The 18,677-nt window shown below is 36.3% G+C and overlaps 1 protein-coding gene across 1 annotated transcript in view; it reads right to left on the reverse strand.

The window, feature by feature from the left end:
* Positions 1 to 642: 642 nt before the first annotated feature.
* prodh.L (proline dehydrogenase (oxidase) 1 L homeolog) overlaps positions 643 to 18,677 on the reverse strand; it is a 61,203-nt gene continuing 43,168 nt past the window's right edge. The window contains 6 exon segments of the mRNA NM_001096016.1: positions 643 to 1,524; positions 5,124 to 5,212; positions 8,171 to 8,269; positions 9,873 to 10,048; positions 12,086 to 12,232; positions 15,714 to 15,806. Coding sequence (NP_001089485.1) covers positions 1,334 to 1,524; positions 5,124 to 5,212; positions 8,171 to 8,269; positions 9,873 to 10,048; positions 12,086 to 12,232; positions 15,714 to 15,806 — 795 coding nt within the window. The 3' untranslated portion in view covers positions 643 to 1,333.

The raw sequence follows: 18,677 nt of genomic DNA on the forward strand, positions 1-18,677 counted from the left end.
GTCTAAATATGTGACTTCTTTATTCATGCTATTTTTTCTTTAAAACTTAATTAGAGCCTTCGACAAACTTCACTAAACTCTCCAGAGATTTCATCACAAATCCAGTTCATCTTCTGACCTTTCAGTACTTTTCACTCTGACACCATTCTTCACACTTGGATAATCCATAGCACTACCAATCTCCAGAGTGCTGTTAAATGTTAAATCACTAAAATGGTGATTCAGCTAAGCTGAATCATTATAATATAAAGACGGGCACCAAAAAAAAAATCCTTACTTTAGAAAATATTTTATTACATTTTAACAACTTTAAAATATTAACTTATTAATAACATTTTCCAGAGTTATGTTAGCATTAAGGAAATTAATGGGTAATACTAAATAATGAATACAACCTTATTTTGGAAAAGAAACACATTTGAAAATAATCCTCATATTTGTGTGTGTCAAGGTACAGCTCCATCTTTGTGACTATTTTTCAGTGTCTCGACATCTTCATAATAGTAGCCATTAATGTATTGTACATCTTTCTAAAAGTAGAATATTGCCTTAAAATGAACTTTATGGGATGATTTATTCATTTTTCTTCCATGTAAATAGCAGCAAAAAATTAATGAACAGGGGAATCGCATTTTATTTTTATGATCTTTCTTTGAAAAAACATGATCGCGGCAAAAAAATCTCTATAAAGCTCAATATTTCCCACCCATGGTTTACTGTAAGTCATTTTCAGAAAAAAATATGGCCACAAAAATCATTAAATCATTCCCTTAGTATCTTGTTGACTGTTCTATTATAAAACTATGTTCCATTTCTTTTTATTTAGTGTTTTTTGAACCAACATTTTGATAATGACCGAATGAAAAAGAAGCAGGAGGGAGCTCATTAGAAAAATAATAAAACAGCATCCTCATTATAAATCTGCTTACCGCTCACCTGGTCATGTACAAAGAAAACCAAGTGCAAATTGCCTTTAGAATATTGATGCATCATACTAAAAAATTAATTATAGGATTAACTTTAAGCTTTAATGACCTATTATGCTACAATTAAAATTAAATCAGTATGACCGCACATGAACAGTAATCTGTCGGAGAGATTGTACAAATACAAGACACAAGTAAATATACACATATAACCCTGTATACTCTACAAAAGATAAATTCTAGCAGCACAGAATAATAATTCATTCATATTTAAATTTTATGGAAAATGTACCAGTAACCTTTTTTCATTTAAAGTCAGCAGGCAATGAAGAGGTAGCCAAAGCAAAGAATGAGCTGGAAACAATGCTGTCACCCAGGGGCTTAATCAGTTCCTTTATACATGCATGCTAGAATCTAGGACTGTAGAAAAGATTGCCACTGAGCAGGCGCCTTTTGAACTCGCTCCATAAGAGCCGTCTCTCCTTTATTGCTCCTTTCATGATCCCACGGTTCTCTTGGGCCCTCCTAGACAGGTATGGGAGAACTTCATGGACTGGTCCATAGGGAACGTATTTATATACTGGATAACCAGCCTGACCTGTCATTGCAGGAAAGAAGAAAATATATCACCAAGCCATTCATAGAGGAATATTATAAATAAAGATCATACATCAAGTGCCTCTAACAAGACTAACAATATGAAAAAAGCAAAGAATATAAGTCAGACCACACAAACACAGAAAAAGCAACATGTCATATTTACAGCACCAAATTAGCTTGATTTATAACAGCTCTACAGTACGTAATAGAGCAACCAAGACCTATTTTATAATTAGGCACATTGGGCTTTTGACTGTAGGTTGGTCAGAAGAGAAATGCATTTTTGGCTAATATTTAAAAATATGTTTTCCATAATTTTTATCGATACATTTACCCATCCCTTCACCAAACCAACCCATAACATTCAGACCAAGATTACTACTTCACTCCTAGTTATCTCTTCCTGAATGAATCAATGCCATCGCCTTATCATCTTAACCTGTTATTGCTCCCCATTTCTTTACTGTTATTCTGCAGACCTGATGGAATATCTCTTCCGCTCTCTCTCAAGCTACCGTTTATACACTTATCCATTACCTGGTCTTAAACTCTAGTGATACAAAATTATAGATATAGAACCTAAGATAGAACCAGCTCTTCCAATGCTGAAATCTATTGTGGTCTTGTTCCTTAGGGAAGAATTAAATCCACCTAATCACTCGGCTACAGCCAGGGGTCTGCTTCCAGTGCTCTTGGCTGACAATCATTCCCAAGCAGCCTGGGACTAAACTGAAGCAGACAGATTCTGTAGGTTGTAGGTCAACCTTGCTGCTCAGCTCAGGATTCATCTGGGAAACAGTTGATTGAGATTTCAAGAAGGAGCAGTAGTTAAATTATTTGGTTGGTTACCTGTCCCAGGTGTACAACCCCCACAGCTAACTTTTTACATATGATCTGGGACTGCCCAGTAATAGCTGCCTTCTGGTCTCAAGTAACGACCTCTTTAGCAACTACCCTGGATTTCCCTCAAGTACTTTCCCCCACGGTGTGTCTCTTGGGTGTAGTAGACCACCTAGTACCTACTGCCCATGCAAGGCTAAGGTTCCATGCTTTAAACCAAAAAAAGTACAATAATGCACTGAATGGGGCAAACGCCTCCTACACAGGTCTCCTGGATTAATCTAGTAAATTCGGTAATACTCCAGATTAAACTCACATATGAAGTCATATTAATTGTCCATAAATTTGACAAAGTATGGAGTCCTTGGTAGGAATCGGGCCTCGGAGTGCACCCTAGAGATGATAATGCCACTGAATGATGCATCTCTCCTGCAGCTGTTACACCTATTGTGAATCTGTCAAACTGTAAATGTTCTTGCAATTCTCAACACTCTTCTCCAATATCTTAACATGAGAGCTTGCCCCATATTATTTGCCCTATATATTTAACTTTTGCCTCCATCCCCTTTTTAAATATATCAATAACATCTTTCTAAATGTATCCCCAATTTTCTGAAATGCTATCAGCTATCTGAATTTTTTCCCTTCTCATAGAGCTTTTTATCTATGAGTTATTAGAGTTAAAAAATAGATAAATTCAGGAGGAGGCCAGGGGATCAGGATACAAAAGATTTACAAGTTCAGGAATTTTAAAATATTATCTCACATGATTAGCTATAATGGACAAATAGATATGTGGCAGATTTGTTCTCAAAAGAAGAGTCTAACTGGCTTTTAATGAACAGAATAAAACAACCAAAAGTGTGAATGCTTGTGTAGGTCTGGCAGACTGTTAGCTGATGGAAACTGAGGATATAAAGCGGTGTCACAAGCTCTTGTTTGATTTTACCAACTATAGATTATCCTGCGGTGCAAATTTTCTTTTGAAAATGTGAGATAGAAGAGTTTCTCAAGATGAAAAAGCTAAGTTACATACGGCCTGGTGTAGACATTGTCTGGGTCTATTCTAAATCTAATGGAAAACAAAATTGCCTCAGTTCTAACACTACTAAATGTTGAAATAACAATGGACTGAAGATACTTTAGTGGGCTTCATTTTTGTCCCCGAAGGCAACCGTTTACACATGCTATATGTGTGTGTGTGTGTAGGGGGGGTTACTACTACTTAGTACTCAATTTTTTTGAAACTGCAAATAAAGTAATTTCCATAAATATTAGTCATTTATCCAAACTGAAAAAGCGTTAAAGGGAATAAGTCATAAGTTCAATTTGTCTTATGAAAACTAAGATTTTTGTTGTATTGTCGCACAAAAACCACCTTCAAAAACCATGGAGGAAAGATAGATCTTTCAGTTGGAAAAGGGACATCTTCCATTGACTTCTACAAGATTTCAACAGGTTTAGCTGTATTTTTGGATGCTGAATTGACTGGCTGAAAAAAACCCTACTACACATTGTGTTGGAGACCTTAACTAGTGACGGAGACAGTGGAAACATATTCCGCAAAAGTGCCTCAATCCTTCAGTGCAGGGATGCCCTTTCTGACCTAATTATTCAACCGATACCTGATGTAACTAAGTACAATGATGTAACTAAGTATAATGACGACGAAATATGATCTGGTTAATGAATACTGCATCCTCTTCTTCCTACCTAGTTGAAATAACAGAGGCAGTTCCTGCCTGTAACACTGGAATTACTACAAACACACCAATTTGGCAATCCATGTGTCAGCAGAAATGATAGGATTTATAAGGGGTGTTTCACAAGATGGAAGTTTTTTTATTTGGATTATTACTATAAAAAAATAAAAAATTGTGCCTGTCTGATTACAGAGATTATATTGTTAGGCAAGAGACAGGTCGAATAGGTCATATTTACAAGAACATGGTTTACTACCAAAATGCAGTATTAGACATTTACTTCCACATTTGCCTACATAGGTCTCTGTTCTTTTTGACTGGCTAATAAAGCAGCAGAAGTCCCCTAGAGCGAACATAACATACTTTCAAATGCAGATAGTGTTACCTAGTAATGGGCGAATTTATTTGGCAGGCGCAAATTCACGGCAAATTTGCGTGATTCGCCGCTGGCAAATAAATTTGCGAAACGGCCACGAAAATTCGCCGGAGTCAAAAAAAAAAAAATTGTCGCTGGCGTCCAAACAACGGACGCCGGCATAAAAAAAATGGACACCGGTGTTAAAAACGAGACGCCGACACCGTTTTGCAAATTTTTCCCCGTTTCGTGGGAAATCCGCAAAATTTTCCCGCGAAACGATGCAAATTCGCCCATCACTAGTGTTATCTCCTGGTATCTACCAGCAGAATGAGGAGGCAGGCAAGACATTCAGTTTACATCAATAGAGCGGAGATCTAGATCAAGTCAATAACTTTTGAAAAAGGCTCTCATTTATCTGGACTGTAATATTCATTATCTAGCAGTGATATGCTACAGGACGTAAAATAAAGAAAATCACTTGGATGAATGGTGCAATATTTTCAAGATTACTGAACAAGTCCAGTTACCTTCGCTTTACCACTATTGGTGAAGAACGATGGAATATAAGCAAGTTTTAGTAAAACTGTGTCTGATGTGTGCATGGCTGCTTTATAAATTGTTTTGCGATGACCATACTCATACATATAGATTTAGATATAGACATATTTACATAAAATATATTGTATTAATACTCACCTAGTGGAAAGCTTATTTGGTCACACATACCCAGAAGCTGGCCAAAATAAACCTTGTTCTCCTCAGGATAAATGCCCAGTTCATTCATTCTGCAAACAAATATATTATGAAAGTAAAGGCGTTTGTATATCTCCAAGGTTTGAGGACTATAAATCTGCAAACAGGACCACAGCTTTCAACATTATTGCCAGGACAACATCAATAGATTGTATAACCAGTCTCTGAAAAGTTGTTCAAGATGTCCTTATCTCTGTAGTATGAAGTGGTGCTCTCTTCAAAATAACGAGAGTTTATTAAAGAACCCTTATGCTCAGTGGACTATAAACATTGGTAATTACTTTCTAGTGGATCAGCACAGACACAAAAGCCTGTAGATGGTATAAAATGTTCTAGAGTATATTTTCTATATTGATTATTTAGCTGATTGTATGTCCATACTCAAACAAATTTCAATGGGGTGCTGTATCAAAAATAAATCAATATCGGTGGAAACATCTTCAGACCTTATCTGAAAAATATTATTTTATTCCGAATCACTGTGCATTCCAATTCTTCAGTCTACTTAGTGAAAGTACCCTCACCCCTCCCAATATTACACTTGCAGATGGTTTGTTATTCAAGATGGATGTTATTGTGAATGAAAACTTTTATTAGGCTTTACCTGTGCATCCAATGTTTGGACCTCATTGGGGCATTTATTAATTATAATGAATATTGTACCCCCTACTAAAATTTATAAAGATATTAACAGTCACTTCAGAGTTACGCTACCTACGTTATATGAAATGGTCACATAACTCTTTGGTGACTCAGTTTCTTTATAAATTACTGTAGAGGGTATAGACAATAGACTGAGTACTGAGTTAACTATTGTGAAAGTGTGAAAAATGTTTTGCCTTTAAAATTGCTTGTAATGTTTATATGCACTAACAACAATGTGCAGTTACAATAAAAGCAATTATGCAAGATTTCAGTTACCTTCATAAACGGATCAAACTATTAATGCAACATTAGCTTGGGTTCACAGTTCAGTACTAACGTTATACAGTGGCCATTTACTGCAAATAAACCATAGTTACTGTAACAGCTAGTACATCGCATAAGTTAAATCATCCATATTATCTCCTAAACATGATTGATGGTAAAATGTGAAGTGCACTGTATATCAGGGGCTAGGGTAAAGCAATACAGAGATCTCTGAAGTGCTTTCGTTGTACCTGATAGATCACAAATGACATTAAAAAGTCCTGTGGTTACAACATTAATCCAACAGCAGATGAGTAATGAGATTGCCAGCTATTTCTTTCAGTGCATGACGATAACATTAGCATGATAATATTGATGTACTGCTTTTTTTACATGGATTTTTCCGTTTACATAAATAGATTTATGGTTCAAGCAACACATTGTTTGCCATGATAAAGAGCAACAAAATATAGATGAATAATCTACCATTAGAGGTCATAATGATAAATACAGAAGGGGAAAAGCATGCAGCAGCTATCATTTCAGAGTATTAACCTGCAAGAGCAGAGTATCATGAAACTTTAATTATAGTCTTTCAATTACTGTTCTGTAATGGGAGTAAAAAAAATGATCATTTTCTCTGATATAATTACTAATTATCCTCATTTCACTTAAATGACTTCATTAAATGGGGCCTTCCTGAAGTTGGATGAAGTGCCAGTTTCATGCTGCCAGATGAAATTTGCCTCTAGAGTCAATGTTCACTACTGCTCACACAGTCATTAAACATAAATATGTGTAAGTCAAATGTCCAACATGCAACCTTCGTCTATTTAAGGACTATCATTTCTAGTATTCCCCAGTGGCTGGAGGTCACAGGTTGAACAATCCTAATGTATATACCACACATGTGACAGTTCTTACATAATATACCTCCACTATTTGTTATGCAATGATCTTCCCTCCTGAGACCCCAACTGATACTGGGGGTTCAGAGCAGATGCCATTTTTGCATTACCTAGGTGTATACACTGCGGAATGCAAGCATAATGTATAGTACTAAGGCAATACATGTTTGGCTCTGCTGTAAGGAATAAAAAAAAGGGGAGAGGGAATTTAGAAAACATTTATTTACATTGAAGTTAATACAGCATGATTGGATAATACACACGATAAAACACAACCTTGAGTTTCTTTTAAAATACTTTTGCACTTAGAACACCTTGAAGGGCTTTGTTGTTTCCATCCGCACACACAGTATAAACTCACAATCTAAGCATCACCCTATGCCCACATCTAATGCATAAATGCCCTTATATTCCTCAAATTTTCACATCTACCTTTGAAAATTCTGTGATGCAGTACAGGTATTTAATCCATTATCTGGAGACCCATTATCCAGAAAACTCTGAATTATGGGAAGCCCATCTCCCTAGAGTCCATTTTTATCAAATAATTTACATTTTTAAAAAACATTTTTTTTTTTGGTCTAGTAATAACATAGTACTTTGTACTTGACCCTAATTAAGCTGCATGAATCAGTTTTGTGGCAAAACAATTGGATTTCTTTAATTGTTTAATTATTTTTAGTAAGCTAAGTATGGAGATCCAAATTACAGAAAGGTCCTTAATCTAGAAAAGCCTAGGTTCCAAGCATTCTAGGTACCAGGTGCCATAACTGTAGTGCCATCTTCAGGACACCATGCAGTAGTGCCATTCCTAAGTGCAGCCTGAAAACACAGCCTTCCTCCTTACTGAGCTCCAGAAGTTGGGATTCTCCCATTGAGACTGAAGACTTCTGGTACTCAGGGCTGTATTTTTGTGCTTCTCTAGCTCTGAAAATAAAGCAATCTTGGCACAACTAAGTGACATTGCCAGGACATAGAGTTTCGTTTGAGGGGCCTTCTGCATAACTTACAATTCTCAACAGGTAAATATCAGCATTGCTTTAAAAATATCATAACCCCCCCCTCTAGCAAAACTGCTCTGTGCTCTCCTACATCCATATTATTCATAATAAAGTAAAAAAAAAAAAAAAAAAAAACACAAGCTACATTAAACAAATGCAAAGGAAATCCTACCTCTTGAGCGTGAATTTCACAGTGTCTTCATTGTGTGAGGCCACCATAACATTTGCCTTGCGATCGTGTCGGATCTCTTCTAAGATATAATCAAGACATCTATAGGATGAAATACATAATAAAATTATGCAATAGCAGCAATTACTGGTATTGGTTTACAAATACAACAAAATTATAGGATTTCCATGCTCCATGTTGAGAAGTCAATTCTAGCAGTCAATAAACAGTTTTGATAAATTCATATCAATATTGGTGTGAACCACACTTCTAGATCCTGGATTTCTTTGGAATTACAATTTATAATTATCATACATGTTCTACTTATATATATCATAACGGATTAGTTGTGAGGAGCCCAACAGTCTACTAAATTCTTGTGAATACCGTTGGTTATTAAATACATAGTGATAAGTGATTTTTTTTGCCGAGTCAAAGTCAAGAGACAAAAAGTCGTCACTAGATAAAACGCCCATTGACTTAAATGCACTTGGAGTGAGAAAAATTGTCACAAGCATAAAAAATAGTTGGGAGTATAATAAATTTTAACGCCTATTGATTTCAATGTGTTTTGCAAATTTTTTTGCCGTTTTGCAAATTTTTTCGTGAAACGGAACGGGACAAATTCACTCATCACTAATAGTGAGAGATTAACACTGAAATACACTTGTGCCAGGCTTCCGGAGTATTATAGATACATCAGACGTGGTACTTCATATTCAAAACGTATTTCTTGCCCTTTGTAAACTTTTAAAATATGCCAAGGTTACAATTAGACTTTTCTAAAGCCTATTCATATATTTCCAACACAAACAACTACAAAAAGGACACATTTCAAGCATGGCAACTAAAGCCAAGACAAGTTAATCAGCAGCACAGGAATTTTGCCGTTATCAGACATTTAGTACAACTCCTTTGTTTGGTTTCCAAAAAAAATGTGCATGCCCAAATTGCTACATTTTTCAAATATTTATATTGATATCAGATTTATGGTCATCACAATGCTCTTGCTGCATAAATATTCCAGAGCCAGTTGCATAGAAATACTTCCCCAGTTATCTGAAGCCTACAGGTTCATGATACTGAAAGAGATTCAACCCATCTCGCAATGAGCCATCTCTGGCAGAAAAAGAATATGTCCCAATCAGAATGAAGCTAATCATTTTTTTTTCCTGATCGTAATTGTATTAAACTACAACATAAACCAAGTTTTAAAGCTTGTCTATATTCATTAGCCAAAATATAAATCCAGTGATGACCTTTTAAAGCGTTTATGGGTGGTTTGATGTTTAATAGTATCAAAATAACTCATTGCAGTTCAGTAGATTATTCAAAACAACATTGTCCTTGATGCCAACATGGAAACTAGCCACCACAATGTTACAGATATGCTTTCTACACAAAAATACAGTTGTATAGTTATACAAGTACCCCCAAGTAACTGTCTTTTTCATATTTTATTTTCAAAACAGATTTACTAAACACCGGACCAGATTTGAAGACATTTTTGTGGCCTCTGTGTAAACCTTACATTACATTTATAAAAAAACAAAAGCATCTTTAATGTAAAATCAAAGGTCCGTGTGGTCAGTACAGTTTGTCTGGGGGAGGGGGGTTGATTAGGCAATAGCAGGAGTGCTGCAGGCTTCCATCACTACAGTGGATTTATAATATGGCAGTTCTTCATTGTTTAAATGCCACTTACCTGTGGTACATTTCACTTGTTTTCTCATATGTGGGATTAATGGGATCCTCATAGCCCACTTCTGCGGCACGATTTCTTTCCTGCTGCATATAGGCCCCTCTTACCAATTTGGCACCAAAATGCCAGCCTTCTCTTCGGGACAATTCAACGTCAGCTGTTACATTGTCATATGCTTCCTTTAAATAGAAAAGCAAGGAATATTTAATTCATACTGAGATGCAACACCCCATGTCTAAGTGTCTGTAACAAAAATCAAGTCTGGGTCATTCCAGTTAGGGATACACCGAATCCACTTTTTTGGATTCGGCCGAACCCCCGAATCCTGTGTGAAAGATTCGGCCGAATACCGAACCCTAATTTGCATATGCAAATTAGGGGTGGGAAGGGGAAATCATTTTTTACTTCCATGTTTTCTGACAAAGTCACGCAATTCCCCCCGCCCCTAATTTGCATATGCAAATTAGGATACGGTTCGGCCGGGCAGATAGATTCGGCTGAATCTGAATCCTGCTGAAAAAGGCCGAATCCTGGCCGAATCCCGAACCGAATCCTGGATTCGTGCATCCCTAATTCCAGTGCAATGTACTTATGACCCTGTGGGCAAGTCGCTGTTCCTGTGGTTTAGTCCCCAAAACTAGATTGACAGGTCTATGGGCATGGTACAGTATAATGCATTATATTCTGTGTACAACACCAGTAGCAAACCACGTGTCTGGAGATTGGGGCACTTTATTGGAATAACCAGTTTAAATTTGCCTATGGGGCCCCATGGTATATGATTAAACCACCCATGTTACAGATTTCAGGATCCTTCCTCCTTTGTAACACATCTCCTGCAAAAAGATGAGTAAATTGAAATCATGAATCCCCCATCAACAATGTTAACCAGAGTTTAAATAAGCAATAGGAACAAGTTTACCCACCCGCCATTCAAAATCAAACAGGGAAACTCTTAAACTCCAGCCAAGCAAAAAACACCCATAAAAGAATATTTCTACAAGGCTGAATTGCAATCAATAGAAATAGAAATAATATAAAGTCAGTATTTGCATCTTGGTGGGCTGGGGCTTAGGAACTTCCTTGCTTTTGCTTTAAAGCTACTCATAGTGGGCCAACAAGGTTAAATGTTGGTGCAAATTGTTGACAGGACATTATTGATTATAGAGGTATAAAGACTTAGATTTAGTGCACCATATGATGAAGGGCCTTGGGCTGGTGTATAAGCTTGGTCCCAACACCTAATTTTGTGTAATAATTATTATACATACATTTACTGAGGATAAAGTTATGCCCTAGCAAATATGTTCTCTTTGTGCAATTAATTGTTGTATTTTGTCTATAGCAGCTAGCTATCTGTAGAATGCAGGTTACATAGTTACATAGTTAAATTGGGTTGAAAAAAGACAAAGTCCATCAAGTTCAACCCCTCCAAATGAAAACCCAGCATCCATACACACACCCTCTCTACTTTTAAATCACATTCTATATAACCATACCTATACTAACTATAGAGCTTAGTATCACAATAGCCTTTGATATTATGTCTGTCCAAAATATCATCCAAGCCATTCTTAAAGGCATTAACTGAATCAGCCATCACAACATCACCCGGCAGTGCATTCCACAACCTCACTGTCCTGACTGTGAAGAACCCCCTACGTTGCTTCAAATGAAAGTTCTTTTCTTCTAGTCTAATGGGGTAGCCTCTGGTACGGTGATCCACTTTATGGGTAAAAAGGTCCCCTGCTATTTGTCTATAATGTCCTCTAATGTACTTGTAGCTTGAGTACTTATTATTCAGCAGCTAAAGCATAGTTTAGACCAAGTGCAGATTTATTTGCGAGTTAAATGCAATAAAGCTGAATGACTTTATATAGTTTGATCTCTGCAGGTCTGTTCTACTGTATGTGCTTTTGAACGTGTGATTTAAGAGAACTGTATAGTATTAGTGCCAAGAAAGAGTAGGGATAAATAGGAAAGTGAAGAAGGAGGTAAAAAGAAGAGAGGGGGTAAAGAAAAATCAACCTTCCCAAGTCAAGGATGCCAACCCTCAATTACAGATTAACATTTCACAGACCTGGATTTAATGATTTCATGTACAACAACATCACTGTGACCCTGTTGACAAAGTTGCTTTAGAGGAGATGGCCCTCAATGAAAGTGTAGCTGTTACGATGTGCGGAAAAATTCCTCCTTGGCCTTCAACCACTCACCTTTAAATAGCATTGATATGTATTGAAGATAATGGGATTCTCTATATTGAATTTGCGCTGCATTTCAAGGGTCAGCCGGCTGATTGCTGGCTGAAAGTAGGTCTGTTCTGCATCGACCATAAGCCGAACTCCTTTTTCCAAGGCTCTCTAGATATAGAAAGAAAAAGAATACAGAAATGTATTGTAATGTAAGTTATTGTGTTCTTCCAGCCCTGTTAGACTTGTTGAACGCTTGACAAAAATAAACTGAACCAATTCCATTTGTGCAATTTTGCAATATAAAGTAAAAGCAAATTCAAAGCTACAAAAAAACGTGAAAGGTTAATTTTGTCCAGTCAAGTTGAATGATATAGATTTTTTTTTTTTTAAGAACATTTATTTATGGGAGTTACTACTAATTTGCAATGTTAACATGTGCTTGACATTGTGTTTATCTTGCTTCAATTGAAATTGAATCTCTTTATCAAAGATAAATTTGGCAACTAGATATTTATTTAAATTTGTGCTTATTAGGGAATTTCAAAGACTTAGCAATAGGGTTGACATTTCTAAGGAAGGAGTGAGCCTTTTAGAAGTACAAAGCATGGCGTTAATGACGCTAGTTATAAATATTAAAAAGACCTTAAAGAAGCTTTTTATGTCAACACTTGACCAAATGGTTTAAGCACAAGTTGCTTTGAGTATTTTGACAGGACACACTTATACACTACATCATGCTCATATGTAATACCCAAAACAATAATGCATACAGTATACACACAAAAGCCACAAAATGGTACAGCCTCATCTAAGTATTCTCTCACCTTGGTGCAGTTCAGAGGAAAGACAAAATACCGACAGCTTTTTATAATGCACATAATGGAAATACAGCTACATCATCTAACAGGGTAATGTAATACAAAGTGTGCTCACCTCTAGTTACCCATTACAACCAACACATTGTTTCATTTCAAACAGTAAATACTACCAGCCAATTTTTCATTTCTGGTTTTATGTATTTATACGGTTTATACCATATACTGCTCGAGAGATGCATAATATGTATTTCTGCCAACTAATAAGCAACTGACATAGGGTTACTACTACGGTTATGAAGAAAATACTCTCAAAACAAATATTTACAGAGACTGATTTTTTGGAACCCCCAACCAAACACACATTCTTGGATAAATTAAGGGGTTGTGCAAGCACTCAATCGCTAAGTATCCATTATCCAGAAACCCGTTATCCAGAAAGCTTCAATTATGAGAAAGGCAATCTCCCATAAACCATTTAAATAAAATAATTACAATTTTTAAAAATTATTTCCTTTTCTTTGTAATAATGAAACATTAACGTGTACTTGATCCCAACAAATATATATTATTGGAGGCAAAACATTCCTATTGGTTTTAATTAATATTTAAATGATTTTTAATAGACAAGATATGGAGATCCAAATTACAGAAAGACCCCTTATCTAGAAGCCCCCAAGCATTCTGGATAAAAGGCCCCCATACCTGTATTGTTAAAATTATAATACAATTTCTACTAATATGACCAAAACTGCTGCACACACATTCATAAAATTGCTAAGCCGCTAAACCCATCAGGAATTCTGTTGATGGGTAGGTTACGCTGTGAAAAAAAATAAAAACTAGATACCAAAACTATGGTCTATTACATATTCTATAATACCTATGTGTATGCTGTACAGAATTCAAACCACCTTTATATCCTTTTATTGTGGGGTACATTCAGGTTTGCACCAGCCAATCAAAGTTCAGTAATATGTCTATGTTTGAAGCCAAGCGTTTGGCCTGTGGATTTATAGAAGTTATGGAATTATGATGTGAACTATCTAGCCTGTACTATCAGTATTCCCTGGCATGATTAGCCTTTCAGAAAATCACAATAGTACCAGGAGATTACAATCTGGACATGTCTCTACACTACAGCATTAACAAGTAATTGCTGCGGCAGACGTTATTCCTTTTTACTTAAAATGATGTCCCCACTTGTGATGTGCAGGCTGGCCAGCAGGTCAGACGGGCTTGGGCCAGCTTCAGCCAACGTCTTCTGGCTGCCACACCCACTGCCCTCTTGGCGCACTCATTTATATACTTGCACAGACCCCGTCCCTTTTTTAACATCACAGCTGGCATATAAAGAGAGGCGCCCGTCTGGTTAGGGTCGGGTGAGAGTGGAAGACCAGCATGTTAAGGTCGGGTGACCACACATCACTAGTCCCCACTTATTGGGCTTGTTGGGGGCTATTTGGGCTTCTTTGTACTTGAAACGCCAGGGTCTATTTTGTAAACCAGTACTGGCCTGGGTGTATGACAGGGTATCCCCTTTTATTGGCAGCCAGTGATGGGCGAATAAATTTGGGCGCGCATCAGAATAGTCGCGCTCATAAACTTATTCGGACGCCCATTGACTTTAATGCATTTGGCCAAAATAGGCTCGCGTATAACAGTTGTCACAGGCATCTAAATTGTGGCGCGTCAAAATAGTTTTGACGCCCATTGACTTCAATGCATTTAGTGAATTTTTTAGATATTTTGCGAATTTCTCAGGAAATCAGCGTATTTTTTGGCGAAGCAAAACAAATTCACCCATCACTACTGGCGGCATGAATTTAGATGTAACATAACTGTTAAAGCCAATTGCTACATTAACATGGTACAGGTACAGGATCCTTATCCGGAAACCCGATATCCAGAATGCTCCGAATTACAGAATGGCGGTCTCCCATAGACTCCATTTTATCCAAATAATCCAAATTTTTAAAAATGATTTCCTTTTTCTCTGTAATAATAAAACAGTAGCTTGTACTTGATCCCAACTAAGATATAATTAATCCTTATTGGAAGCAAACCCAGCCTATTGGGTTTATTTAATGTCTAAATGAATTTCTAGTAGACTTAAGGCATGAAGACCCAAATTACGGAAAGATCCGTTATCCAGAAAACCCCAGGTCCCGAGCATTCTGGATAACAAGTCCCATACCTGTACTCAAACAGTGATTAGATGCTGCCTTGAAGCATGCAATAGTGAAGTGTTCCTTCATAGTTTAAGTTAATTATTCCCCTATAAAAGATAAGCTGTAAAAACGAGTGCAAGATTTCAGGAGTAACTGGTCCCCTTTATGGTTCTTTCAATAACCAGTACAGTCTTTTTGATAGATTTGCTAAACCATGGAGAATGATTGCAGCTTTACAGCTCTATGGCTTGGGTATTGGATTGGAACATGCAGTGTGTAAGAAAGCAAGCTTTCAACTGTTGACTAATAGCATGCAATAAATCCAGGGTCAGCTTCAATAAACCCGTTACATTTAAGCATATCAATCAACAAATATTACATTTGTCAGATAAATATTTTCAGCAAACTTTTTTTTTTTAAAGTTAAATAAAAGTGTAAAGGCATCAGCCATGTATCACGTTGTGTTCCAAGATTTATCTGCAAGAATGTCAGAATGCATTATCAGTAGAGAACACAAATGAATAGTGACCCACTTGTTGCATGCCGTTTTATTACTTCTGAGTGCCGCTTTCTATTATCAACTTTATACATTGACACCTAATGACAAGTATGGAAGGGAAAAACACTGTACTGCAGTAAATCTAAAGGCAATATGTTTCCAACCTTGGCAAGGACATCCATTCTCTGAAGCATTCTTTTCATCTGTAGATCTTCTTCCTCTGTGAATCGGGAAAGGAGGGGCTCTAGCTGACCACTCTGAATTAGAAAAAAAGTGGGACCACAATTTAGAGAGTATTAAAAGTTTAGTACATAGTGAAATAGTTAAATTGGGCTGAAAAAAGACAAAATCCATCAAGTTCAACCTCTCCAAATCAAAACCCAGCATCCATTCACACACCCCTCCCTACTTTTAATTAAATTCTATATACCCATATCTATACTATCTAAAGAGTTTATTATCACAATAGCCTTTGATATTATGTCTGTCCAAGAAATCATCCAAGCCATTCTTATAGTCATTAACTGAATCAGCCATCACAACATCACCCGGCAGTGCATTCCACAACCTCACTGTCCTGACTGTGAAGAACCCCCTACGTTGCTTCAAATGAAAGTTCTTTACTTCTGGTCTGAAGCGGTGGCCTCTGGTACGGTGATCCACTTTATGGGTAAAAAGGTCCCCTGCTATAATGTCTTATATTATAATTGTAAAGTGTAATCATGTCCCCCGCAAGCACCTTTTTTCCAGAGAAAACAACCCCAACCTTGACAATCTACCCTCATAATTTAAGTCTTCCATCCCTCCAACCAATTTAGTTGCACGTCTCTGCACTCTCTCCAGCTCATTTATATCCCTCTTAAGTACTGGAGTCCAAAACTGCACTGCATACTCCAGATGAGGCCTTACCAGGGACCTATAAAGAGGCATAATTATGTTTTCATCCCTTGAGTTAATGCCGTTTGTTATGCAAGACAGAACTTTATTTGCTTTAGTAGCCACAGAATGACACTGCCCAGAATTAGACAACTTATCTACAAAAACCCCAAGATCCTTCTCATTTAAGAAAAACTCCCAACAATTGCCATTTAGTGTATAACTTGCATTTATATTATTTTTTCCAAAGTGCATAACCTTGCATTTATTAACATTGAACCTCATTTTCCAGTTTGCTGCCCAGTTTCCCAACTAAAGGTGGCCATAGACATAACAATTACGATCTTTCTCAGAAAAAGTCTTTCCAGGAAAGATTGTTCGTTTCAATACATACGTGTAGAGCTGAATTGACAGATATACATATAGAAACAATAGAATCCTACCTGTATCTGACGATTCAGCACTAACAATCACAATTTTCCGTCCAGCCCGATTGATAAGCCGACCGATATCCAAGTTTTCTGCTGATATTGGCCCGGCTCTTTTCCAACCATACACGCACCGAATATCGTACGAAAATTTTTTTGTATGATATTATCTAGGTGTCTATGGCCACCTTTAGACAAATAGTACTTTGCGTATTAAACTAGATTTTTTTATTAGACTGCTTATACAAAATATTATGTGGGTATTTTTCCCCCTTATACATTGGTGCGGATATATATACATGTAATTTTAGAATATATATCCCCGTTCCACTAGGACAAATCAACAAAATTCAGAAAAATTACTCCAGACCAAGTAATGAAAATTTTAGCAAAACATCATAAAACTATTGAACGTTTAAGTATCAGTTCTCAGTATCCGACTCTTGTATTAGGTTGGGAGTAAAATACCTTAAACAGTACATATTAAATAAATCTTTAATCAAAAGTTGAACAACTGCCAGTTCAGACTTTTAGTAAAGAAATGAGTTTGTATATTATTCCATTCTAGAATGCAAGGGAAAGACTATGCTGGCTATAAGGAACGTTGGAAAAAAAAAAAAGCTCTGTGCTGCCGTATAAATAAAATGCAGATAATGAGACTGATTGAAGGTCACCCTGCGCTGTTCATGACAGACTCATCATCATCATCAAGGTCAAAATACAATAAAGAGCAATCTCTCATACATGGGTCACAGTCACACACAGAACAGAAACGTTCAGTCGCTTTCTAGTGGTCTTCAAACCTGCCAGCTAAAAACTCCCGCAGATTTACTATAAGCCAGATGGTGGCACAGTTTTATTAAACATCACAGAATGCTCCTGTAAAATTGCTTGATTCTTTAGCATGCTGATAATAAGCCAGAGCCACAAATTTCACACGTCGTGCAGGTGGCAAATCCCAGAAGATATATGGGGTTTTTTTTATATATATTTTTTTCCGCCTCATATCTTGTTCTAATACATTTTGTAAGAAATATGCCAAAAAAAAGGAAGCTGCTATTGTATGAAGCTGTTAGACAGGAGCAGAGGAATTGTCAGGACCAGAAGATATACTAGTCTAGTGGAATTGCTTCTCAGTAACGACAGAGGTGAATATATATTACGCACGTTCATATTTTTATCTCCCTCATATAGGTTTATATTTAAACATTCACACACACACACATATATATATATATATTAAACAAAAGAGAGACAGCACTCCAGGGACTTTCCGTGAAAGTCCCTGGAGTGCTGTCTCTCTTTTGTTTATTATTATCATTTCCATGACCGGCACCTGGGCATTCGATTTGGATGAATGGTGCACCAGCTTGGAGTATATATATATGTGTATATATATATATATATATATATATATATATATATATATATATATATATATATATATATATATATATATATATATATATATATATATATATATATATATATATATATATATAGCACAGATTGCTCAGCACTACTTTTGAAAAATATCAAAACTAGATTGCATAATTTTTGTAGACTTTACAAAAATTATTTATCAAAGGTCGCGCTTGTGAGGATTTTTCTACCTCGAATAAACTCATAACTGCAATGTTTGCTTATTTATGAAAAAAATCATAATGTAAAAAACCAGACTGAATGTAATCGAGGAAAAAAACTCAAATACTTTAAATTTATTGAGTTTATAGACTGAAAAACCTTGAATACTTTGAATATATCCAGTTTTCGATCACAAACCAGCATAAATAAAATTATTAAGGCAAAAAACATCTTCAAATG

Source organism: Xenopus laevis, chromosome 1L (assembly GCF_017654675.1).
Source record: "Xenopus laevis strain J_2021 chromosome 1L, Xenopus_laevis_v10.1, whole genome shotgun sequence".
Classification (NCBI taxonomy): Eukaryota; Metazoa; Chordata; class Amphibia; order Anura; family Pipidae; genus Xenopus; species Xenopus laevis.